The sequence below is a fragment of the Brachionichthys hirsutus genome, unplaced genomic scaffold (genome assembly GCF_040956055.1).
Source record: "Brachionichthys hirsutus isolate HB-005 unplaced genomic scaffold, CSIRO-AGI_Bhir_v1 contig_202, whole genome shotgun sequence".
NCBI classification, from domain to species: Eukaryota; Metazoa; Chordata; class Actinopteri; order Lophiiformes; family Brachionichthyidae; genus Brachionichthys; species Brachionichthys hirsutus.
In genome coordinates, this window is record NW_027180319.1 from 248,296 (window position 1) to 273,584 (window position 25,289).

Sequence of the window (25,289 nt, forward strand, 5' to 3'; positions counted from 1 at the left end):
TGCTTCAACTGGGATCTTTATAGTCTCATAAAGAAGCTGTGGGGAGGTTCTTGTGAGCAGTCACATGGTTATCCATGGAACATTTATAGTGCTGTAATGAATCATTTTCAGAACAGGTGAACCTTATGATTGCAGCCGTTTGATATAAAAGGAAATGTGTGTGTGTGTGTGTGTGTGTCTACCAGTATATCTGAAGAGGAGCCTGGCCCTCTGCGGAGCGACACCGAGGCAAAGAGTCAAACTACAAAAGTCAGCCGGACCTTCAGCTACCTCAAGAGCAAGATGTACAAAAAGACCAGGGTGAGGAAAAAATAAGTATTGATTTATATTTCTGTTGTAACATATATAGCTATAGGTTGAATAATGACACCATCTCCAACACTTTACTCACACTTTAAATCACACTTGCACCATGCTATTTTATCCACACAAAGTTTGCAAGTGACGCCTAACTGGTGAGCTAAGTAGCATTTTGGAACATCTACTATTTCAATCTGATGCAGAATTTGAGAATTTGGAAGACACACACCTTAGGAAGTCTTAAACTTCCTCTTTTACAAATGAATCCGAGCAGGTGCACCGTGCTATTGTTTACAAAGCTAGAATGTTTCACTCAACATTCAACAGGATGAGGTTTTGTCGAAATACCACCAATTCTTTTCCCTGTGGATGAGACGCATGATAAAGATCTGATGACCTGTCTTTGTTAATGACTACATTAAATAATTGCTCACTATTTACCTGTGCTGTTGGTAGTTGATATTTATAGGAAAACAGAAACCGATCCAGCCATCTACACAACACCTCTAAATCCACCCAACAATACCAGCTTGAAATGCTGGGGGGGGTGGGTCGGCCTAATTATTATTAAAGTTTGTCTTTTTTTTTTTCTTCTCAGGAGGGCCTTCATTTATGTGAAGAAAATTAATCGTTCTTTAATAGACTTTCCGGCTTTAAATATTGAATCAGAGGGCTTTTCTTCCACCACATTTATTTGTTGGCGTCTCTGTGAGCTGCCCTGTGGATCTTCAGCTGCTCTGAACAGCTTCAGTCAAACGCTTGCAGAGAAGCAAGAGTCGTAGAGGGGATTGCTATATGCGTCTAGCTTCAGGGCAAAGTCAGAATTTCTTCTCACTTCCCCTATTGAGAGTTCCCCTGTAGGTTTGGTTTTGAGCCTGCCACATTTATCTCGTCATATATGTGAGTCTGTGGCGTAAGAAGTGGGCAACTTTTCTGTTGCACAGAAAGTAGCTCCGTGCCAAAGGTGGGTTCCCTTAGAAAATAACCCTAACCCTAACACATTGTGAGTTGTGACCATTGTAAAAGTTTATGGTAAAAAAGTACAACTGTTGTACTGTTTTCCTCAGTTGTACTTTGCAGGAGGCGCATACCATATTGTAATAGAGACAAATGTGAATTTTGACAGTTGTGAAAAATTGCTACGTATTTGCTTTAACTTCTGTTTGCTGTCTGTGATTGGGCAACCCGTGCAAAGAAACACGAGTGAACAGGAAGTTAAACAGGAAGTCTGAGCTGGCTGTGAGTTTATAATCTCATCTCTAACTTTAGCCATTGTTTTTAAAGTGACATTAGTTCACCACAATCTACAACCAAGATTATCAATCACATTTATTAGATTCAAAGAAAATTAATAAAGCTTTGATGGATGAGAATTAAATTTGCATGTTATCAATGGATCTTTATCTGTGTATATTTAATGAGACTGAAAATGGCCGTCGCATCAATAACAGACCAGTAAAACATCACATAACAATTCAGATTTCTTAACTGAATTCAATGGGATCAGTCTTCTTGAAGGATTCCACTCACATTTTTTAATCTTTTGAAGTAATATGCAACTTTTCACTTTTCCAAAACATAACTAACAAAATTGTTTAACTGTTCTGGGAGCAGATCTAATTTGTGCAGGGCTGACACACTGTCAGTACCAGACAGAAGGGTCATTGCAGTAATAACACGTCCTGTAGAGAGCCAGTAACTTCCTCTTTGTCCCTTTCCTGGTGAAGTCATAGTACTGGTCTCAGCGTCAGGAACTCACACACACAGCCGGGCATGTTATACAGGAGATTTATAGGGAGCCATGGCTTCTCACTGAGATGGAAAGGTTGGCTGGAGGTAGGATAACAGAATGCTGTGGTTTTTTTCCCAGTTAAATTGTAGTCAGTCTGTGACAATAACATATTAAATGTGGCATTCTCCTCGGGGCCTGTGTCTCCTTACAGTCGAGTTATCGCCTGTGTTGCAGTGTATTTCGTTTGAGTGTTTATTTTTTTAATCGCAGCTTTAGATGTCACGAGTGATCATGCTGCCTGCTGTGGATGCTTGTATCTGAAAGCAATGCGCTTACTTACTTACTTTTTTTTTCTTTTTTTCTTAGATATAAACCTAAAATGTTTCGAAGTGCAATAATTATAAAGCGTTCTGTAAGTGTTGTAATGGCCTTCAAAACATGCAGGCATGTTGTGGTCAATTCAGCATTATGGTACCACGAAGCAAGTGAACAAAATGAGCTCGCCTATGTCACGGCTTTGTGGTCCCTCATGATGAGAAACTGCAGGGCCATTGAAATGAGATGGAAACTCCAGTTTTCCCATTTCCTCTGGGTTTGGGTGGAGGCGCTGTGATGTCAGTCCAAGAGAATGAGAGCTCTGTTCTCCTCTCCATCCATTTATGCGATTATGATTCATCTCGGTGCACAGAGTTGACCAACAGCTGAGGATGACCTCGTCCATGAAAGCAGAGACAGCAGAAAGACTGCCCTGTTATGGAAAGGTCAAAGCATTGATTCCCAGACAGCGCGACTCCCTTGGGAGTCATGAATGCTGCCGTGTGTGTGTCAGCTGCTCATACATCATAGGGCCGCTTTAACGAGAGCCTTTAGCAACGAGAAAGCAACACAATATGCACTATGAAAATTAATTGGCTGCTGTAATTGGTAGCGGTTGCTACGCTTATTGTTTAGCGGCGGCATTATAAACCTCTAGTGCTAGTGATGCACATAGAAATACACCACACATCAGAGTTTGTTAATTAATTCAGCAAACGGTGATTCACGGCAATAAATTGAATAGTCTTTCAATAACTGGATTTGTTATCAGCATAAATAATGCATTGCTTTCTATGCAAAGTCCCCGGCTCTCCAGTACATCACGGTAATAAAGTCACTCTGCTGGATTCAGATTAGATTTTAACTCAAGCAAGCTGCCAAATGCTGAGACGTTTTGTCAGCGTCTGGGAGCGCCGTTTTCTCTCCACATACCAAATCAGACGTTTAATTGGCTGGTATAAAGGTTGAAGTAAATATGCAACTCAAAATGACCTTCCCCTCCCGCTGTGATTGGTTTGTGACCTTAAACTGGGATAATTCTACCTGTGCAGGAAAAGGACAGAGAGAAAAAAGAGAAGGAGAAGGACAGCAAAGAGAAGGACAAGAAATCGGTTCATGGTCATCTTTTCACACCACTCAGTCCGGGCCAGGCACCCCAGTGCTCCCAGTGCTCCCAGTGCAGCAAGGCCTTCAGCAGTAAGGAAGCTTTCCATTGCACATGTGAGTACTTTGAATTTCCCATTATGACTCTTGTCTTATTGTTACTTCATTTCTTTCATAACTTTTAATGTCCTTTAAGATGGAAATAGAAGTAAGAAAAGAGTCGTAGGTATATCCACACATGTAACTGCAATATAACAATACAACAACTACTTGTCTATAAGAACAATAATACAAGTGTTGTGTTAAAGAAAAAGGGTTAGTTGAACACTGCTACTAATACTCTGTTAAAGCTGTTGACAATTACTTTTTAGACGAGCTATTTCTAATATATTCTAGTCAGACTATCAGTGCAGGCAACCAAAAAACAGCTTTTCATTGTTTTCCACTGAAGCAGCAGCGGCAGTCCTAAAGAGGATGTAATTTATTGTGCAAGCATTTTGGCGCAACACTAAGTGTAGCCTGAAAAGGAGATGAGATCGCAGTAGTCGTCTCAATGGTCACAATCTGCCAGGAATGCTTCAGTGGCAAAAAACGGCTCTCGTCTTCAGATGATCTGGTTCTGAATGTCGGAGCTCGAGACGGCTCTGAGGGTGTTTCTGTTTTGGGGAGTTTTGTGCTCGCAGATGTCTGCCTCATTTAACAAACAAGTGCTGTGCAGTGATCCTTTGTCTGAGAGAAACCGGAATTCACGACGTAGAAAGAAACGGTAAATCATTTAAGATGAGAACAACGCTGCATTACTCATCTCCCAACTCAAGTACTGCACATAAACACCGGTGAACCCTTCCAGGTGACTGGTGGAATTAAAAGTAGAAGCTGTTTCACATTGTTTTCTCACCCCAGCTCAAGAAAGCTGACGTAATCCCAGAATCTAAACCGTACATGTGGCGTCTGATCGTTGGTTTCGCTTGTGCAACACGTCTATTCTGTGAACTACAGAGGAAACGGGGTGGTCCTCTTTCTGCGTTCAGATTTTCACACCTCGGTTGTTTTTGTCATTGTTAACATGACCAGTTTCAACTTAAGGTTAATTCTTACAAAATGGTTTGACGGTTTGTAGAAGTACAAAACAGGGTAATTAATGTCTCTGACTGACTCACAGGATGGATTTCATTTTATCAATCTAGAGGGATGGCCCTTGGTCTTTTGTGCTTTGAGGATGTTTACGTAATTGAAATTTTCCCATGCAATTCAGTGTCTCTCTCTCTCTCTCTCTCGCTCATGAGCAGTATTACCCTTCGATTGCATCACATGCTCTGCTCCGGTCTGACTTTCATTAGTGGGCTGGTGGAGTTTCCTGGCTAGCTAGGAAAACCAGTCAGACTTTCTATCCCCCGCCTTTCCACACCCGCACATCCTCCGCCATCATGCTCATAGTATTCACTGAGTGCTCTGCTGCCTTTTCTTTCCAGACTGTAATGCGTCCGTCCACAAAGGCTGCAGGGATAGTCTTCCTGCTTGTGCCAAGGTGAAAATGAAGGTAAAGGTTCCCTCAGAGTAACTCCTCCAATGATTCTGTTGTAATCGTTTGTCCTGCAGCCAATATTGATTTGATTTATTGATTATTTTTCCTTCTCATTTATGCCTTTGTTTTATGTTTCTCTGGCTAGCAGCCCAAACAGCAGTTTGCAGTGCCAGATTCAAGTTCTTTCCCTATAGTCGCGATGAGGAGTAAAAGTGAGTGTCAGATCTTCAGTAACAGTTTGTATATCTGCAGATTCAAGCAAAAACGATATTGAAGAAGCATTGTTTTTGTGTGCCCAATAATTTGGCCTCAAAGTAGCTTAACTAAACTTAAAGTTTCTGCTCCCTATTTCTACTTCTTGTTCACTCTCAGACAGTTTTAGTGCTGTTTTACGATCAGGACCGACAATCAAAATTATGATTCTTCACTGAGGGAATACAGAGCGTCTGTTGCTTCAGGCTCCTGTGCCATTATTCAAAGTGAGCAGGGAAGTTATCTGTGCATAATTGACAATAAATATTTCTTTTATTAGGTGAGAACACAAATATCTCCAGATTCAGTCCATTTTCTATGCTTTTGGTCACATAAGTTAGTGCTAGATCCTTAAATGTCAGAACAAATATTAGTTATTAAAAAAGAAAAGTTCTACTATGATATGTCATTTGGGTTACTGTTTTCTTTATAAAGTAATGTCAGTAATGGGAAACAGCCTATTCACCTCTCTTCTGAAATTGCTGGACAGTCTTCATTGAAATATCACGTGTTCTCTAAACATTGTCTTCAGTCTATTTATTTATGACGCCTTAATAGTTTGGCAGTTTCATCGCCTCTTATTGTTGGTTAGGATTTACTTGTCATGAGTTGAATACACATTTTGTACACTGTCAGTTTTTGTTCGGTGTCACTGGTTTTCAGCTTCAACTCTGATGAGGAGGTGGAATTTAAGGGAAGTGCAGAACAGTGTGTGATTTGCACACTAATGAGAAACGTCATTTCTCTGGACCAGATGTTTGCCCTGGATGCTCAGACAGACATCATGTTTGACGCTTTTATTTTAGCAAATACTCTGTATTAAAAACATTATATATAATCTTATTGAGCTCAATCTCTTGAGCAATACAAGCCTCATCACCCTCAGTTTTCATTCCAAAACTAAGGCTCAAAGAAATTCATTATTTTCTTCCTACGTTCAATATTTTGCTCAAGGATTCGCGATAGTGAAACAAGTCTTTTCTGTCAATGAAAGTGTAGATTTATCTCCTTTTTATTTATCTGTCTGTGGTCCAGCTGGCATCACGAGGGACCGCCCATGGTCAGCCATCTTGTCCCCCGAAGACCATTCTTCCCTGACGTTGCCATCGTCACGGAGACACGCCGGCATCATGTCTTTCCATGGCAACAATCTCTCCAAGAGTCTTTCCATAAGTAACATTGCTGGGTGAGTGTGTGTGTGTGTGTGTGTGTCAATTAAATAATTGTTGTTTAACTTTTGTATTGAATACATGCTATTAATTTGAGATCCTTTAGGTTAGCATTTGACTAATACGTCTGCAGTCAGGTATTTGTTTCACTGCTTACTTTCAGTCTTCCTATCTCCTCATTCAGTCCGGTGTTTGATGAGATGCCCATCAAAGGCCTGCGCTATCTCTCGCAGTCTACTGACTCCCTCAACAGAACCAATCAGGTCACAGAGTCCATGGAATCCCTCACAGATGAAGGTCAGTACACATCACAACTATGAAGGCCGCTGCATGTCAAAGTTTTGACGGGAATCTTATCTAAGTGTAGCGGTGCAATTTTTCAAAAGTGCTCATTTATTACTAATAAACTAATCAGAGAACAAAACTGCATTGATGGTGTGTGTGAATAAATCAGAATAGGATATATATATATATAGGATTGACATGTACTTTGATATCATTTAAACAGCGACTACAGCAAATATCTTCCTCAGTGAAGAGGCTATTTGTCAATACAAAGAAAACCTATGCTAAAAATAAATTCACTGCTGTGTCATACACATTGTATTGTAGAAACTGCAACATGAGCTTTACATTGCGTGGTTGGTGCAGGGACCGAGATGATGGACGGTCAGCTGATGGGGGAGTTTGAGTCCGAGGCAAAGGAGCTGGAAGCGGACTCGTGGAGTTTAGGCGTCGAGCAGCAGCACCTCCAGCTGCTAGACAGAGAGCTGGTGAAGAGGCAGGATGTCATCTATGGTAACAAAAATATGTTTTTAAACAGGATCTTTTGAGCTTAATGGTAAATTAAGATGATGTTGTCTGGACCGAATGCCTTGATTATTGTTCCAGGTTTCTGTCTCATCTGCAGGACCCGTATTCTACTGACACTGTAGATTTAAATCATTTACATATGCACTGAGGTTTTTATTTCGATTTTATTGATATCACAATGCTTATGGGAAAATTCAGTCCATGTCAGTAATTCTGAAAAGCACATTTCTATTTCTGTGTAAGGTAACCATGTCACATACAAATGTTGATGATGCATTTGATGACACTGTGTAGACCTCTGAGGTGGAATTATGTAATTCATTGAATAATACATATAAAATCTGCTTCTTGTTCAGCCTGCTTACTTTCACCTTCTTCTATGGCCTTCAGAGCTCATGCAGACAGAAATGCATCACATCCGGACCATGCGCATTATGTCGGAAGTGTTCAGCAAAGGCTTGCAGAAGGAGGTGCAGCTGGAGCTCCAGACTGTAGAGAAGCTGTTCCCGGCTCTAGATGAACTCCTGGAGCTTCACACACAACACCTTCTCCGCCTCCTGGAGAGGAAGAGGGAGAGCCAGCTGGAGGGAAGGAGCCTGGATGGAGGCTCCATCATCAACAGGATAGGAGACATTCTCCTCAGCCAGGTTAGAGGGAGGGAGGGCAAAGGAGGTCAAACAACTGAGAGCCAAGTCACAAAAAAATGGCAATGAAAAATGTTCCCAACCAGCTAACCGATTGAGGTTTGTCATTTCCTGCATTGACCACACCATCTGAGGCAGTCCATGATGATTTGCTTTTGTCCATGTCGTAAGCCACAAAATGAATTTTCACCTTGGAGGTCATTCTGCCTCTGTGTTGGCACTGATAATAGTCTGGAGGCTATTTCATATCAAGAGAGCATCTTAAAAGACGATGTACCTGCATACATCGTCCCCCGGGATGAAAACAAAATAAATACAATTCCCATCAACCTGGGCTGCACTTTGTGCTTTATTTTAATGAGCAAGTGTTAAAAGTGTGTAACATTGAAGACACTACATCTGCTCAACTGCAGCATTAAGTTCAATAATTTAAATGTGTTGTATAGCCTCACAGCACTGCTGCAGGTCTTATTTCCTATCGAGTTTAGTTTCTACATTTCAAATCTATAACTATACAATAAATAAGCAGAAAAAGACTCCATATGGAGAGAGATAAATGTAAATGCATCAATTATTCCTACAGGAAATGCAAAAAGACATGAGAAATGAAGAAAAATGAACTCTTTCCTGCATCACTGTTGAACTAATGCATTTTTGAAGATGAGTTGAACTTGGTATCCCAGAATGTGTGTTGTTGGTGAGAGGATAAGAAAGTATTCGATGCCCCCACGCCGTGTTCATTTCTGTCACATTCTGCTCTAGTTTTCAGGGTCCAATGGTGAAACCATGAAGAGAGTTTACGGAAGATTCTGCAGCCGCCACAATGAAGCAGTAAATTTCTACAAGGACCTCCTGACCAAAGACAAACGCTTCAAAGCATTTATCAAAGTAAGAATTGGATATCAGCACCCTTTTTTTTATTATTAATTATCTCTGCCTGTTACCTTTGTTTTGACTTTGGTTACCTTGACTTGTGGTGGCAATATGTCGCACTTAAAAGACATCTAATCTGAGTTGTCAAACATTCTGTTCCATTCTATAAAGTGCTTTTTATTGTCTTAGCCATCTCTGCCTCTCATGATTTTTTTTTTCATGCTTGTTTTGAAACATTTGTTTAAAAGCATTGTCTTTGTTATTTTTGCTTTCTTGTTCCTCTGTGTATTGTCTTTTATGGCTGTGAGATTGTCACATCTATAATCACAGCAAACACTCAGGTATTATGTCTATATTGCTAACCAGCAAATGAGATTCTGAGATTCCCAGCGGTTATTTGAAACCTTGTGTTGCTTTGAGCCGTCTGTTGTGTGGGTAGGTTTAACAGAAGCACTTGTTTGCTGTTTCAGAAAAAGATGAGTAGCAGCATTGTGCGGAGGCTCGGCATCCCTGAATGCATCTTGCTGGTGACGCAGAGGATAACAAAGTACCCGGTGTTAATTCAGAGGATGCTGCAGCACACGAAAGGTTAGCATCATGATGTCCTTCTCTCCAATGTCATCAGCGTGTGTGTAAATAATGTAAATCAGGGAAAGTGAATAGAGGTTACTTGGAATCATTGGGATTACTCTGGCAGCGACAGACATTATTCCAGACTAACAAAGCAGCAACAACATAAATGAATCATAATATCTTTCAGATGCTTTACATATGGTAAGTACAGTGTAAGGACATTTTTTTCTTAACGTTATATTGTTATTGTTCTTTTTCTATTTTACTGTTCCAGCCACATTGCAGATTAAAATATTGATTTTTAATTCTCAAATTTAAAGTTGAGGTAAATTTTATATTCAAGACGGAATAAGTAACAGAAATGTTTTATCTATTTTTGGATTTATTGAATCAAGTTGACTTGACATTTTGGCAATATTGCTTCTCTTAAGAAGGTAGATTTAAAGCCTGTTGGAGATGTGTTAGCACTGCACAAATTTGTGTTTGTTAAAACCATTAATCTGTTCTCGAAAGCAGACTCTAATCTAGACACGAGCTTCATTAAATCTTTTAGCGTGGCAACAAGTATTCCTGAACTGCGGTAATACTTCACACCTTTTGGAGAACCTCATCCATTCATGTTATCATTTTAATAATGGCTTCATATTTTTTTTAGGAGGGGAAATACTTTTTTTTAAATTAAAGATCAAGCAATGTTAGATGAGAAATTCCTCACCATATTATATCTGATTTAAAGCAGCTCTATTCCGTTGGCCTCCCTAAGCGCACACTCACTCTAATCCTTCTCCAATGCCTGGTTGTACTTCTGTGTGGGATGCCTTAATCCCCAAGGTGCTTTAAGAAGACTCTGTCCTGCCAACTCATATATACTAAGTAGAATTACAGCAGCACACTCAAAAGTTAGAGATAGCATTTTTGTTCTCAAGAGCACTGAAGCACATCAACCAATGAAAGTAAATATTCCATTTTTTAATGCATTTTTTTTGTACAAGACCCAAGTGCAAAATACATTTTTATCTGTGATATTGACTCTGGGGCTTCAGTGTGTGGACCTGCAGGCCTCCTTCAGACTCATTTAAAATTGCAAAGCTGAGTTTGTCAAGTTTGATGTATTTGTGCCCCTTAGCAGGTAGAAGAAGATGCAATGTCAAAACAATAAAAAAAAAAACACCTAAAGACAGCGCAGAGGTTTTAGGCGACTCCATAGAGATGTGAACAATGAGCTCCATTAACTTAAGCTGTAAAATGGTTTTGTAGTTATCCTTGAAGTTTGAATCTGGACTTCTGAGTGGGCACAGAATATAACATATTTACTACTTATCTAAAAGCAACCTCTCATGGGGTCACAATGCTGCTGCCCTGGCACTGAGCATCCTCTCAGATGTGATATTGGTTGCACAAAGGCATGTACCGGTATGCTTCCTTGACAAGTTGGCCATCAACAGATTCAGTTCTTAAGGATAACCATGGCCTGGATGACCACGAATCTAAGAATCTACTCCATTGTATGGCTTGGCAATAAAAAATAACAAAAATTCAGCCAAGGCCAAAAATATATAAAACATTTTTGCTGCACCTCCTGATGTCATTGTGTTAATCAGATAAATTGGTTTGGTATCAAGTAAATATGTCAGTGGCCCCTGCTTAGAATCTACCTGTTCATTGAGGACTAGGGTTATTTATGACTTAGAAATGGCCTGTTTCGCCATAGTACAATTATTATTATTTCTAATTTTGGTTTTATCATGGGTTTGCAGAATAATATTTGTTCACTAAGCCTAAAAGGCAGACACCAATGTTTCATGTTTTTACCAATAAATGGCTCTGCGTCTTCAAATGTGCTTTTATATTATTGAAATGTGTTATTAGACATAGACTATAATGGTAAAATAAATGTAACGGACTTCCACGACCCGCATTGAATGTGACCTGTCGCATCTCATGTTACACGCAGAAACCGAGGAAGACTTTGCTGATCTAATGGAGTCTGTTAGGCTTGTGAAGGAGGTGATAGCAGCCGTTGACAGTAAGGTAAATGAGCATGAGAAAAGACGCCGCCTCAAGGAGTTTCATGGCCGAACAGACAGCAAGTCCATTATGATGATGAAGAGTGGTCAGATATTTGCCCGAGAGGATCTGCTGAGGAGGAGGCTGATCCACGATGGAGTGTTGCAGTTGAAGAACAACCAGGGAAGACTTAAGGGTAAGAGGACGTGGACTGACTGCTTCACTTCACACTAACTTACCACATGGTCATGCTTGATTACTCCCAAGGAGAACCTTAGATTCTTCATCTCCACCACGTCTAGCTCCGCCTCCTGTCTTTTCCCCAGAGCCACTGTCTCTAAGCCGTACACCACTGTCTTGTAAAGCCATACTGCTGCTCAAAATAACTTCATTATATCCCTATCACTGTTCAAAAATATAAAATGCATTCATTATTATAATTATTAGCATTAGCATTATTAGAATCAGCATAATTATCATTATTTGTGACGCTATTATTCCACTATTTGTGGAATAAGTCAGACTTCCATCTTCTCAGCTCTCGGTCTATATTAGAAATGGAAAACGCCGCCATTAAAAGATGGTTTTAAAATACAATTAAAATGGAAGACGATTGCTGGCTGGAGAGAGGAAAGCCCCCAGGACCTGGGAGAATTCATTATATTAGACTACAGTCTTTGGCAGGGTCTGACCAATCAGCTCCAGGAATAACCTACACGCCCGCAGTTAATCGGCCCAACACATCTGCAACCCATCGCATGCTCATTAAGGGATAACAGCAGCAGAGAGCTATTAAAAGCATGTTTAAACTTGGACATATTGAAGATGTTCGAACGAAATTGGAGTTGTAATACAAATGAACCAAAACCTTAGAGTAAATGCAGGGTTGTAGAAGTAATCAATTCTTGGATCAGCTTACCCACAAGCTGTTTTATAAGTCTTGTTTCCTTGTTCCAACTCATCGTGTGTGGCTTTGCTGCAGCTCAGGCTTTGCTCCTGCCAAGGGGACTCGATTCTAGCTGCACTTTCTGAGCCCGGTGTCGTCACAGCGCTCAGATTAGTGCAAATTGGTGCGCATGCTGAGTGAAAGGTTCAGCTAATGCCACTTTTCAGACCTGTAATTTGCACCCGTTCTGTGTAATCGAATCACAAATAGACAGCTCAAAGTACAGGCGTGAATCTGCCCAAGACCCTTATTATTGTTATTTACGGAATTTCTTTTCTCTGTACATTATTATTCATTGGAAATATGAAGTACATGAAATGTATTTGAACTTCTCATTCATCCAACCGCAATGACTTCTCTCCACACTGTTCTTCAGATGTCCATGCTCTGCTGTTATCAGATGTCTTTGTCTTCCTCCAAGAGAAAGATCAGAAATATGTCTTCGCCATGCTGGTAGGATCCTGCTGTTTGTATCTCCTCCTGTCACTCTTTCCTTTCTGCAGCTGTACTCTTTGTTTCCCAACCATTGTTTCCGTAATAAAAATCTTAAGAGCACAGCCAGATGTTTGGCTAATGCTTTCCTATCCCACTGTCGTTGCTGTTAGCATTATTTGCTCTGCTTTCCTTTCATATTGTGCAGCTGGGTAGTCACTATTAACGTGATCCAGTGATTGAGTCTGTTTGCATTTTTTTTTATTCGAGTTATAATAAACTGTAACCCCAGTGGATTGCAGATATTTTAGAAACAGTAAGTTAGTCTATTCCAAAACTTTCATTTAGAAAATGCATTTCTATTAAGAGTTAATTTGAAGAATATGTTAATACATTGATTGTATATGGCTGATTGATGTGTTTAATGTTGGTGAGCTGATGAATAACCACAGCAAAATGGTTTCAGTGAAATGTTAGTTACACTTTTGTACTGCTCAAAATCTCTTTCCAAGGTTGGCCGGTTTCCTCTTGAATGATAATTAGCAGATTGTATCTTTCCCTCTTCCTCACATTTCTAATGGTCTGTTTTTACTATCCTCCTGTTAACTCCACCTATAATCTTAATTGTTCCCTCTTTTTCCCCATTCTTCTGTCCTCTGCCTTGTTTCTTGTCCCTCCCTCTTTCCATATTTGTCCTTCCTCTCTCTTCTATTCACTCCCTCTGGCCTTCCCCATTCTCCTTTCTGCCTTCCCCACCCTCATCATTTGTCTGCCCTCCTTCCACTCTCCTCCTTGCCCCTCCCATTGTCAGTTTTTTGATCGTTTTTCCTTGTTGCCTCCATCAATCTCTCTGCTTCTTTCCCCTCCTTCGTCTCCTTGTAGGACCAGCGCTCCACAGTCATCTCTCTCCAGAAGCTGATTGTGAGGGAGGTTGCTAACGGAGAGCGCGGCCTCTTCCTCATCACAGCAGGCATTGAGAAGCCAGAAATGATGGAGGTCCGGGCCAGCTCAAAGGACGAGCGTAACACCTGGATGCAGCTCATCCAGGATGCCATGCAGTCCATGTAAGTTGGATTTATTTGTATGTTGATGTGCTTTTAAAAGGTGTTACATCATCATGTTATCCTGATAGGCCCTGATCAAAGCTATTCACCTTAAAACCATGATGTCTACTGCAAAAAAAAGAAAAAGAAAAATTGCACTCAATTGGCTTTATATTCTGTAGTGGCCTCTCAGGGTTCAGCTATGATATGTTCATTTTGTAACCGAGGATTAGACCTAGCCCAGCTGTCAGATTGTAGTAAACTGTAAGTTAACAGAGCACTTTGCTATCAGTTGGCTGCTCCTCCATGGCGATGCTAAACTGGCTTCAGGGGCAGCTCCTTATGACCAGTCGTTTATCTGAATGTAGCCTGTGGGACATATTTACTAGTCTTGCTACCAGTTTAAGAAAAAAAATCAAGTTAAGACTGCGGTGGGGTGGGAGCGCCTGTCTGCAACATCCATCAAAACGCTCTGATGTTGATTTAGGGTTAAAAAAAAACATCTTATTTACAGGATTGTTTTGTTTAAACTTTGAAATGGTAGCATTCGTCTTCAATAAATTGTTTTAGTCATGACCCATCCTTTTAAACCTCTTTTCAATCATTTCTATGAATCAAGCGTTTAATCAATTACAGATTGACATTCTAAATTATGTATATGGTGACATTTTGTAGATAGAGGGATTGTGTTTTAATGTTGCCTGGTTCGACAGGGACAAGGATGAGGATGAAGGGATTCCCAGTGAGACGGAAGATGACAAGAAACAACTGGAGATGAAAGCAAAGGAGATGCGAGGTGATAAAAAAAAAAACACCTAGTGTGTTTTTATGAAAGGGTTTGCTCCAAATCCCACAAATAGTTTTCCTCACTCTCTTTCTTCCTATCCTTCCCCGCTGGTCAGATCTGTTGAAGCAGAAGGACACAGAGATCATGTCTCTGCTGGAAGAGAAGGTGCAGCTCTTTAGGGGGATGTCAGAGGGCTTAAATCCAGGCGAGGATGTCTCCAGGCAGGTCCAACCTTTCTTCAGGTCAGCCTGCAGCCAAGAACCACCCAAGGGAGCATCTGTGATGAAGGATGCCCTACAGGAAGGTAAGAGAGAGTTTTATAGGATAAGTAAAGTTCCATAACTTTGTTGTTCATCGTCTATTCTTAATAATGAAATTAAATGGCTTGATCATTTTTATGTGGCAAAATAGAAGTGGACACAGGTCTTGTGGCTGCCAAATCGATATAACAGCTGGCAGGACATTTGTATCGGCAAGTGCAGCCACTCAGCACCAATAGCTTTTAATCAATATTCTTGTCCTTCACCAGAAGCGTCTTTCCAAACTTTGCATTCAAGCGAGAAGCAGTAGATGGTAATGCAATGGCAGTGTGAGGGGGACCATGCCTGTTTCCTAATTATATGCATGTTATTCCTGTGATTTAAGAAGTATGAAAATATTAGAAATATAACCGACTCTTTCACAAGTCCAAAAACGAGAGTACTAAAGTATGTACTGCGCCATGGAAAATATATTGGGGAAAGTTGTTAGGGATGACAGCAGAGTTCTGAGTACTGTGGCTGCATATTCTGTTTCAGAAGTGAGAAGACCGCAGTGGAATAGAAATCATTCAGGAGGAGAAACGAATGAAATCAGTCTCCCATTCATCGTCTAAAGAGCAGATGCATCACGAGCTTGAGATTCCTGCGTTTTATAGATACTAACTGATCTTTCTCGTTTTATGGAAATAATAATATTCTTTATTGGTCCCTTCTGAACACTGAAATTAAACTAAACTGTTTTGTGTTTGTTGACTGAGATCAACATGTGAATCTGCTATACCACATGCTGTTCATTCACCAAGCAGAGCAGGTGTTCGAACTTAGGGTACTGATGAATAATCTTTTGTTTGTGATCCAGGCTATGCCGGTTTTGCTTAAATGGACTGTCCTCAGGACATCCTATCCACATCTTGATGGACTTTTCTGTTATTTCCGTCCAGTATTTTATTAAATCTAGTGGGATCACTGGACCTTCCTTCCAAAACGTGACACCACAATGGGATCTACATGGGTTTCTCCCTTTCATTTCAATGAATCCACAGTGGAGCAGTGGTTCATAGAAGTGTTCCGTTTATTTCTAGCTCGGATAATTCAAATTCCAACACACTATTTATGTAATTCTCCACCTTGTCTTAGTGCTTACTCACAAATTCTGTGAAGCTGAGGTGTTGAGCTGCGGAGAGATTGCCCTCAGGTTAATCAGTCAGGGACGTGCAACAAAAAATAATCCTACTGTAATCAATAGAGTTAATAAAGGTAACTTATCCAGATCTTTATTTATTTTGTTTATCTTTTATATAAGTTACTTTAGATGTAATCTTTGTCAATGGAGACCTGCGCATAAATTCAAGATAAGGAGAAATTTGCATTCATTGTCATTAGCGTGACAGTTAATTCCTGACCAAGGGACAGAATAGGAAATCTTTTTCTGCCAGGTTCTGAGCACATCAAGCAGTCACCTAGAGTAGAGCAGATTGCAAGCGTTTAAGGACAATACAAAGTCATTCTTTGAAACTTTTGTCACTGTCAAAAGCAATGTTTGTAGAATATTAAGCAGTATTCCTTGGTGTCCACCAACATAAATCAGTGTATTATCTTCACTCCAAAAAAAAACAAGTTATTTGTGTTGCTACCTGGAGCTGAGTGGTCAGAGCCGTCAGTCTTTTGGGAAGGATGAGACGTCAAACACGGACGCAGCCACCTCTCTCAGTGATTTCCAAGTACTGCTGCAGGCAGAGTGTGTTCCACAAAATGATGTCAGTGGTCCAGCAGACCAGGAATCTGCTCTAGGCTTACAAATTGTGTAATTGACCTTCAAGTACGAATTGTTTTCAGCTCTAATGCTGGAGAAATGTGTCAAGAGCTTCTGCAGTGGATTCCACGTTTACAGCTAGCAGCAGAGGTTGAGCTCCATTAACACAAAATGCATTTGTTACCAACTCTTTCTAAAGCCAGTGGGCAATAATTGTTGACATGTGGCATGTTAATTGGTACTAATAATATCATTTCTTCTGCCGAGGGTACGATGTGTACTCTAAGTAATAGTGGCTTTGCGTCTCCTCATTTTCACTGCGAAGGTCACAGATCTGCATTAGCAGTATACAGATGTGGATACGTTTTGTAGTTTCTTTCATTTGAGTTGGTGAGGGTATTCAAAGTTTTTGTAAAACAGCTCTGCAGTTAAATAAAAGGTCTTCAACAGTTGCTTAGCAACAGCAGCCAATACCAGGCTGACAGGAGAAGTGCCTGGTAGGATTCATGCGTGGGGAGCTGAACAGTAACACAGTTAGCCATGATAATTCACTTACTGATGTGCAGATTGTTGGTTTCCCTCTGTGTGTGTCCACAGTGGAGACGTTACAGGCGCTGGTGAATGACAGTCTGGGCGGGGCAATGGCCAGCATCCAGGAGGGCGGAGGCGCAGGGCCGGTGTCTTTGCCCCGTCGGGCTGAGACCTTTGGGGGCTTCGACAGTCACCAGATGCATAGCAGTAAGAGTGAGTCAGCTGCCACATGCACGTTCTCCAGTCTAGATTGTGCACAATGGTCATGTGGTCAAATGTAAGCGCCCAGACTACATGATGGAGTCCTGTGACAGTCAGATCAGCGTGTTTTAAGATCACTCTTGGTAAATGTAATGAATCCATCTCTTGTTTTCAGGGAAAAAAGCTAAATTATTTAGTCCTCAGTTGTGAAGATTTGACTAATTTTCTTTAATTCACCATAAAGACCATCATTTCTTGTATAATCAGTGTTAAATGACTCAATTATCGCTGGACGTGCAGGGCAAAAATCACTATTTATCATCTAATTATTTATCGACTTCATTTGAAACTGTGACATTACAAACTTGAAGGTTACTTTACCAGCATATTGGCATATGCGCGACAGTATTGAAAATCTTGTGCATCTCCTCTTGTAGTTGGCATCTTATTTTGCAACTTTTTCATTCCTGCTTCCTGTGGTTTCTCTTCTTGTCAGGCGGAGACCGAGACGAGAGCGAGGATACAGTCGGAGATCTGCGCAGGACGGAGTCCGACAGTGTTTTAAAGAAGGTCGGCATCTCGGCAGCCAATTGTTGACTCCGAAGTCGCTATGCCCCCACACCATAATGAGAACCTGCACCCCTGCTTGGGGGTGCACTTGTCCTTCAACATTAACAGTACCATTAAATTCATTTAGATGGTTCTTCCCCTCAAGTTAATTAGTCTTTTGACCCTTCCTGCTATGTTCAGTTGCTAATGGCGACCATCAGTTGAATAAGCATTTGGCTGTGGATGAAAATGAATGGACTGCGTTTAGTTGCTGCTGTTGCAGCTCTGCATTGGATTCTAGCTGTTTTACTCATAGATCCTGCTCATATGCAGAGACTGAATTTCACACGTTCAGTTTTTGCACGTTTTAAGGAACAATAAGCTGCTTTTAAAAATATATATGATTTATTTAGTCCGTTACCCAACTTGACACTTTGCTGCTCCTTTTTAATTATGCTTGAATAAAAAAAAAGCAATACTTAATGTTAATTAGCTTTTCATTCTGGGCATAAAGTTCACTGGGGCTCAGAGGGAAAATAAGGTAAAATTACTTTTTCTGTCAGGTCATGGTTTTTCATGTACCGGTAAAAGGATAATACTTATTTGAATATGTTTAGCGCATCGCTGTTTAAGATTCAGCTGCAATGCTTCCATATTAACGAGATACAATAAGATTGTTGCACATTCACACAACCAAGTATAGCATTCTTTAGCGTATCCATTCATGAATACACGTCATGCAAGCAAAAGACTTTATTGTCCAAAGGCATTATTGTCGCTGTACAGAATTGAGTGTGTTTTTTTCGCTTGTGTGCAGGGGGGAAATGCTAATGTGCTTCTGCTGCTGAAGAGGAACAGTGAGGTAAAATTGACTTCCTGTCGCCATCTCAATTAGAGCCACCGTTTACATGGAAACTGTTAAAAACTGTGTTACCATCATCGTTAGCAGCATCATTTAATGCAGAATCTAAAACAGCAGCTGCTGTGTTGTTTGTTTTGTCATTGACTAAAGCACACTTACTTCAAAAAGGTAGATTATTAGAAAGGTCGTGTCTGCTTTTTAAATATTATTAAAATTAGTTGTATATGAATATAGAGAAAGCTGCAGGCTAATTTTCATAATACAGTGCAGCTGAGGCTGATAGGAGTCGTCATTTACTGGACAGGTGGGCAGTGAAAATTTGATGTTGGGAAATGAAGTGATCACCAAAGTGAAGGATGCAAGGATAAGTGCAGTAAATGTTACAACAATCCATGCACTGCTTGTAAAAATAAGCTGTAAAGGATATATATGTCTGCATATCCTCCATGCCCATCGAGAATCATGTTTCACACTATTTTGATGAATTGCTGTGGCTCCAAGGGTATTAATTGTTCAATTCGGTGTTATCTTAAGTAAGAGCATAAGTGAGAAGATGGATTAACTGATTAATCGACTAATTGAAATGGTTTGACTTATTTTCCTCTATTCTCTTTCTATCTCTATCTCTCCATTTCTCGCGCCATTTGTGCTAGTTTTCTTAATGAGGTTAATTTGTAATTTAATGTTGATGTTGACATATTGCTATAGCAACAGTGTCAGGGATGAAGCAGTGTGGGTGAGCAATTCTCAAGAACTCAAGATATTAAGTAGTCCCTTGCGTTCAAAAGCGCTCTCACTTAAAATATTCTTCATAAATGAGTAGTTTCCTTTCTTCATCCATTACATTTAACTATACTAAAAAAATATACTGGCTATAAGATCACTTTTTATTTTAAATTATAAAATGTTGGTACACCCCAATTTGATTTTTTACCTCCCACCATGGTCCATTTGTTATATAGGCCGTTATCGACACCGTGCTGTATTTATCTTGTTCAGAAACACTTCCTTCAGACATTCTCTTGCGGTCTGTAGAGAATGTTAATTGGAGTATTCTGTGACAGCTGAATGCTCAGTGGCCTTGTCTCTGTTAGTGTTTGAATGAAGAAAAGGTCACATCATTGTGAAATCAAGTCAATTTAAAGCTGACTGAAAGCACTTATAAATGCATACAATGCACGGCGAGAGCTAATTAAAGGGAAAAGTCAGCATTTTAAAGAAAGCACTGCAACCATCCATGGTGAATTTCAACTATAAGTCGGGTACAGTAATAAACAATGACGCCAACCAAACAGATTTCACCATGCAACAGGACACTCGGTGACCCAGCTTTTCTTTAACAGCAGGTACTCCACAGTGTGTCCAACCTGCACCTCCTGCTCAGCACTCTGCAGGTAACATACAAGCCTGAAAGCATCACTTAATGTCAAACAAAGAGGATAAATAAATCGTAATTGAAGATGTTTTCAGGTGTAGCGCTTGCATATGTAACTGACCCGGACTATCCGTCCTGCTGCTGTGCTTGTGTCTGACAGGCTGTGGTGGTTCAGCAGGATAGTTTCATAGAGGACCAGCGGCAGGCCCTGAGTGAGCGCTCCTCCTCCTGCACGTCGTTATCGCGGGCGTCCTCGCGGCCAAGCACACTGATCGAACAGGAGAAGCAGCGCAGCCTGGAGAAGCAGCGGCAGGAGCTGGCATCCCTGCAGAGACAGCAGGCAGCTCATGCTGAGGAGAGGAGGAGACGGGAGAGAGAGTGGGAGCTGAGGGAGCAGCAACTGACTGAAAGGGAGGGGCTGGTGCACGTACAGGTAACTGGGCCTTCTTATCCATGAGTAATAAATAGGTAAATATTTTACTAACTACCTGTGTGAAATCCCACATTTCCAACCAGATGTGTCTGCATTCCAGTCATGAGCTTTAAATGCAGCTCGTGAGACCAGCTCTCTCTGATGAGAGATAAGTCAGAAAGTTTTTTCCTGCAATTTGCAACAACTAGGACAACAATTCCTCTTCAGAGACAGTTAGAAGCTTGTGTTAAAGAAGAGAGAGTACCGACGTGTATTTCTTTAATAGAAGGAGACATTTGCATTAATGTGACCTTGAAGGGGCCCCAACACACATCTGTACTCATTTCCTATCTTGGATAATAGCACCTTATACAATCCAAAATTCCTAAAGATAAGATTTGTTATCTACATGTAATTCAATGCAGTTGCAAAGACCAGATGCACAATATTTGTTATTGTTTTATTAATATATGCGCTCATTCTGAATTTGATGCTTGTAATTAGAGCTCATTACTGGAGCTCTTCATAATCCACTGCATCTTTTGAGGACCCAGACTGTAGCGAGACGCTACAATGTGACTTCATTGTCTTGCTTAACTTGTTTGTATTTGTCGTTCCAAAATCAATATGTGCCTTTCAACATTGATGGTTCCTCTATAGTTGTGATGCCTATACTAGGGGCACCAACACCCCCCCCTCACACCATCACAGATGCTTTTAAACTTCCACCTGGAACGATCATCTTCTGATGATCTTGCACTTGTGCATTGAAAAGCAAGGGTTTTCATTAAAGGGTGAATCTTTCCTCATCAATGCCTCTGAATGGCTGAAGCCTTTTTCAGACAGACAGCATTCAACACTGACAAAATGAGTTCCCTTCTTTGTGGCCCGTTTTGGTTTGTTCAGAAAGGATCAACCCAAAGTGTCACAACATCACATTGTTGGCACGACGGGTAACGCAACCCTGAGCATAAACACATATTGACATATGTCACGTTGTCCCCAGTTAGAGGTCGCCTCTGTTTCCTATTCAAGTAAGACTTCCTGTTGCTGCTGCACATTTAATACCCCCAGGGAAGGATGCACGCGTGAGCCGGTTACAAGAGTATTGCATGTCACGCTCCTGACCCCCGTCAGTGTTGTTAATGCCTCCGCAGGCTTCACAGAGGTGGAACAAACTGTCTCCCCGTCATTATAGTCCAACAGATCAGTGCAGAATAAGGTGTTCCAAGCATGAAATGAAAGCGCTCTCTGATTGGAACTGTATTCTTTCCATTTCACACTCCATCCTGATACCATCACCGGCTACCAATGAACCTCTTTACCTGAGGAGTGGTCCATTCAGGTGTTGGAGAGCTTTCCACAACGATCCCAGTCTTTTCTTGAAACCATAAATAAATATAAAATTTTATAAAATACTTTTTCCGCTGTTAGAAACCACTCTATAGATAGAGGCAGATATTTATATGGCCAACATTTCAATAAATCCATTCTTGGACCTCCAACCCACTGCAGGTGGAGGATGTGTTGAAGCAGCACAAGGACCTGGAGGAGGAGAAGAAGGAGCTGCAGCATAAGAAGGACGAGTACCAGAGAGACTTGGAGAGGCTGAGAGATGCCCAGAGGAAGCTGGACAGGGACAGGGAGGCCGTGCAGCGGCAGTTCAACAAGATGGGGGAGGTCCGCGTGGCCGAGGTGAGCAGGGACACTTTACAAATGATGATAATGATAACAATGACGATGCCATGAGCTGTTGCCCCTGCAGGGCATCTTTCAATGAGTTGTTGTTTCCCCCCAAGGGCACTTCAACAGCGTGTTTATTGAACCTGAACCTGGTTGCTCTATAAAAGCTTTTTGAAATATGTTAACCAGCAGACAGTGCTGCACTGCATTCAAAAAGCAGAGTTACATTCCCTGGCTTCTATTCCATAACCTCTACATAGATTCATATACATTTTCCACAATTTAAGCCGTTTTTTCTGGAAACAACCTTGCTCATCTTCTATTTATTACAGTGTTGGTAAAAAAAACATCACCTTTCATATATATTTGCTTAAGAGATACAGGTAATGACTTCACATCTTTCTTCTATCCCTTGCTTCCAGCGGACTCCTTCTACAACATCGGATGAATCCCATGTCCCCGGCAGTTCCAGGTCTCTGGAGCTGGATCCACTGGAACTCTCCTCCTCCTTCCAAAGCCTGCAGCTCCAGCTTCCCAAGCCCAAAGGGAGAATCCTCAATCCCTTTACCTCATCCTCCAATCCCAACCTCAAGGGCACTGAAGCCAACAACCAGATCTCGAAAAGCCTGCTGCAGCTAGCCAAGAACAAGAGCAAAACAGACAAGGAGAAGAAAAAGAAGAAGAAGAAGGGCAAAGGAGGGAGTGCTCAGACGGAAGGTAAGGAAGAGAGAACAGGAGAGAAGGGACAAGAGTCAGTTTGGTTGAATCATTCATTGAGTGAACAGGTTGGACTCAAGCGTTTTTGATTTTCAAGATAAGACACCTGACGTTATCAGACAGAAGAAACATGAAAGGTTGATGTATGGAAGGAAGCCAGCAATGGACCAAACAGGAAAATGTACTCGCTACTCTCACTTCAAGCTGCAGTGCATGCTGGGTAGGGCAGATCAGGAACTAAATTTGATGTACATGTATTAAAGTGGAGGGATTACATCTCTCAGCTGGCCAGAAAGACGACGAGATGAGATATTAAAGTGGTAGTTAAATACATCTGTCTTTTTAAGAAAGATAATTGGTAGCTCTAGTATTATGAATTAAATATCTGAATTGCATTTGAATTAGAATATTTGCAGACATCATTTCTGTATTAATCCAAAGACGACACTGAAGCAGATTTCAGAGACAATTAGCGTGGTTCATATGTGGATTGAGCACTAATCTATGTACATCCATGTCCGGGACTGCTGTACCCCACCGTGACCTGCAAAGCGGAAACAAGCATAAGGGAATGGATGGATGGACTTTAGGAAGAGTTTTGACGCCTTTCACGTTGGAGACGTCTCAGGTTCAGCTGAGAAGGCATTTGGAAAATGTTTGAATGAGTCGCCTTGCCTTTCTGGAACAGCAGCACACTGAACACGATACGCACACCTTACTTAAGCAACAGTAGGAATTAAAGGAGTCGATACTCTTGAAAGTAAAATCCCTCTGTGTGTAAGAAATGATGGCTGATGAGCAGCGAGCTAACGCACACAGCTGCTTCCTGAGCGTCAGTTCTGGAATGGGCCTGAGATGACTCGGGCAGTGGGTGGGTGGGGGGGTGATGCAGCGCACTAACCGTCCTCAGAGATGAGACATAATCCTCTTAACCCTTGTGATGGTGACACTTACTCCTCTCTTCTCCTCCCCCAGACCCCGAGCACCTCCCAGAACCTCCTGTGGATGGGCAGATCTTCTTCTGTTGAGTAAAATGACTCTCCTCCTCCTCCTCCGTCATCATCAGCAACCCATCACAGCTGTTCTAACATCCAAAGGAGAGTGTTGCTGCCAAGTAGTAATAACATTCATCTTCACGAGTAAGGCTGCAGCTAACTAGCAGGCTCTCTGGCACCTTGAAAATCACCTTGAAAAGACTTTCAGTCATTTCTGCACATCATGTCGTGCTGTCAACTATTAAATGCAAGAGAAAGACAAAAAATATATTTTTATTTTTAAATTAAACCACGGGTCTTAGTTTCTGGTAAGTTAAATATGTTGATGGTGTGAGTACGTATACCCCCGCGGAGTGCAAAGTGAAATAGCACATTTTTAGTTTGCCAGAAACTCTTTTCAAGATGTTGTGGTTAAATTACAGCAAATTCAAGTATTCAAGTTGAAGAATCTGCTTACTTGTCAAATTGAAGTCGTGTGAGAGCAGATTGTGTTACAAGCCCTGTCCAGCATGTCAGATGCTCAGCTTCCGTTTTGTTTCCATGGTTATTACTGGGTCCAATCAGCACCCTGTAACAGAACCATTACATACCACTTGGAAACAGATGCTGAATGTCAACAATCTCCATGCGGCACTGGAAGCTCCTAATCATCCTACCTTATTGGTTAAATGAAACTGAAACCACAGAGGAAAATCTGTCCGTTGTTTGATGATAGAATGTTCAGATCCACATTGAAAGTAACATTCCACTACTGACTACTCACTTTGTTCACGGATTTTGCCTCAGGATTACAAGCGAAATGGGATCGACGCCTCCAGTAATCCTCTATAATTACCTAATGCCATTAATCATGTTCCCTGGCTGGTGTTTAATGCTTCTGAAGCAATGATGTCTCCATTTTGGAGTGAAACTCTTCAGCTGTTTGTCTGCTACACCAGACTCCGCATTGGGATATGCATCAAATGTCTCAGTCTTGTATTTCATTGTTTCGTAGAGCCTTGGATGGTTATTAATTTGATCCTCACTTCATCTTATTTAATATTCATCTTTCATCTAAGTGACAAAAAGCGTGGCTTTCCTTCAGTTTTTTTTATTTTTTTTATTGCATGTAACCTTTCATGTAGCATACGGTTTCTGTCAGAGTTGAGCTTCCTGTTTCTACCCTCCTCTTCTTAATAGTTCCACACAGCTGATGGCTTTGGGAAATTTACGGGAAAAGCAGCTGGTCGGAGAAAACTGAGAAAGGGCATTTATCAAAAAGCAGCAAATGATGTTGTGTGTCCCTTTTTGGACCTTTGATGACTGAACCTGCTCAGCGGGTACCGCCTGAGTCTCTGATCATTTCAAATTAACCAACACTCGGTGTTGTTCAGCACTTTGGTCCTGACATGTTGATGCAATTTTTTAGTTATCAGTGTAAGATATCAATCAATGAG

The 25,289-nt window shown here is 41.0% G+C and overlaps 1 protein-coding gene across 1 annotated transcript in view; it reads left to right on the forward strand.

The window, feature by feature from the left end:
- Positions 1-23,937, forward strand: part of LOC137912622 (A-kinase anchor protein 13-like) — a 45,091-nt gene extending 21,154 nt beyond the window's left edge. Inside the window, exons 9-31 of the mRNA XM_068756759.1 lie at positions 186-300; positions 3,400-3,568; positions 4,924-4,991; positions 5,122-5,188; positions 6,264-6,414; positions 6,582-6,694; positions 7,049-7,195; positions 7,601-7,857; positions 8,617-8,742; positions 9,198-9,315; positions 11,255-11,503; positions 12,630-12,706; positions 13,568-13,749; positions 14,442-14,524; positions 14,631-14,819; positions 17,126-17,272; positions 17,757-17,830; positions 18,627-18,671; positions 20,015-20,065; positions 20,207-20,479; positions 21,974-22,153; positions 22,564-22,858; positions 23,834-23,937. Of these exons, the coding sequence (XP_068612860.1) occupies positions 186-300; positions 3,400-3,568; positions 4,924-4,991; positions 5,122-5,188; positions 6,264-6,414; positions 6,582-6,694; positions 7,049-7,195; positions 7,601-7,857; positions 8,617-8,742; positions 9,198-9,315; positions 11,255-11,503; positions 12,630-12,706; positions 13,568-13,749; positions 14,442-14,524; positions 14,631-14,819; positions 17,126-17,272; positions 17,757-17,830; positions 18,627-18,671; positions 20,015-20,065; positions 20,207-20,479; positions 21,974-22,153; positions 22,564-22,858; positions 23,834-23,886 (3,229 nt within the window). The 3' untranslated portion in view covers positions 23,887-23,937. The remainder of the gene's footprint in view (positions 1-185; positions 301-3,399; positions 3,569-4,923; positions 4,992-5,121; positions 5,189-6,263; positions 6,415-6,581; positions 6,695-7,048; positions 7,196-7,600; positions 7,858-8,616; positions 8,743-9,197; positions 9,316-11,254; positions 11,504-12,629; positions 12,707-13,567; positions 13,750-14,441; positions 14,525-14,630; positions 14,820-17,125; positions 17,273-17,756; positions 17,831-18,626; positions 18,672-20,014; positions 20,066-20,206; positions 20,480-21,973; positions 22,154-22,563; positions 22,859-23,833) is intronic.
- Positions 23,938-25,289: the final 1,352 nt, after the last annotated feature.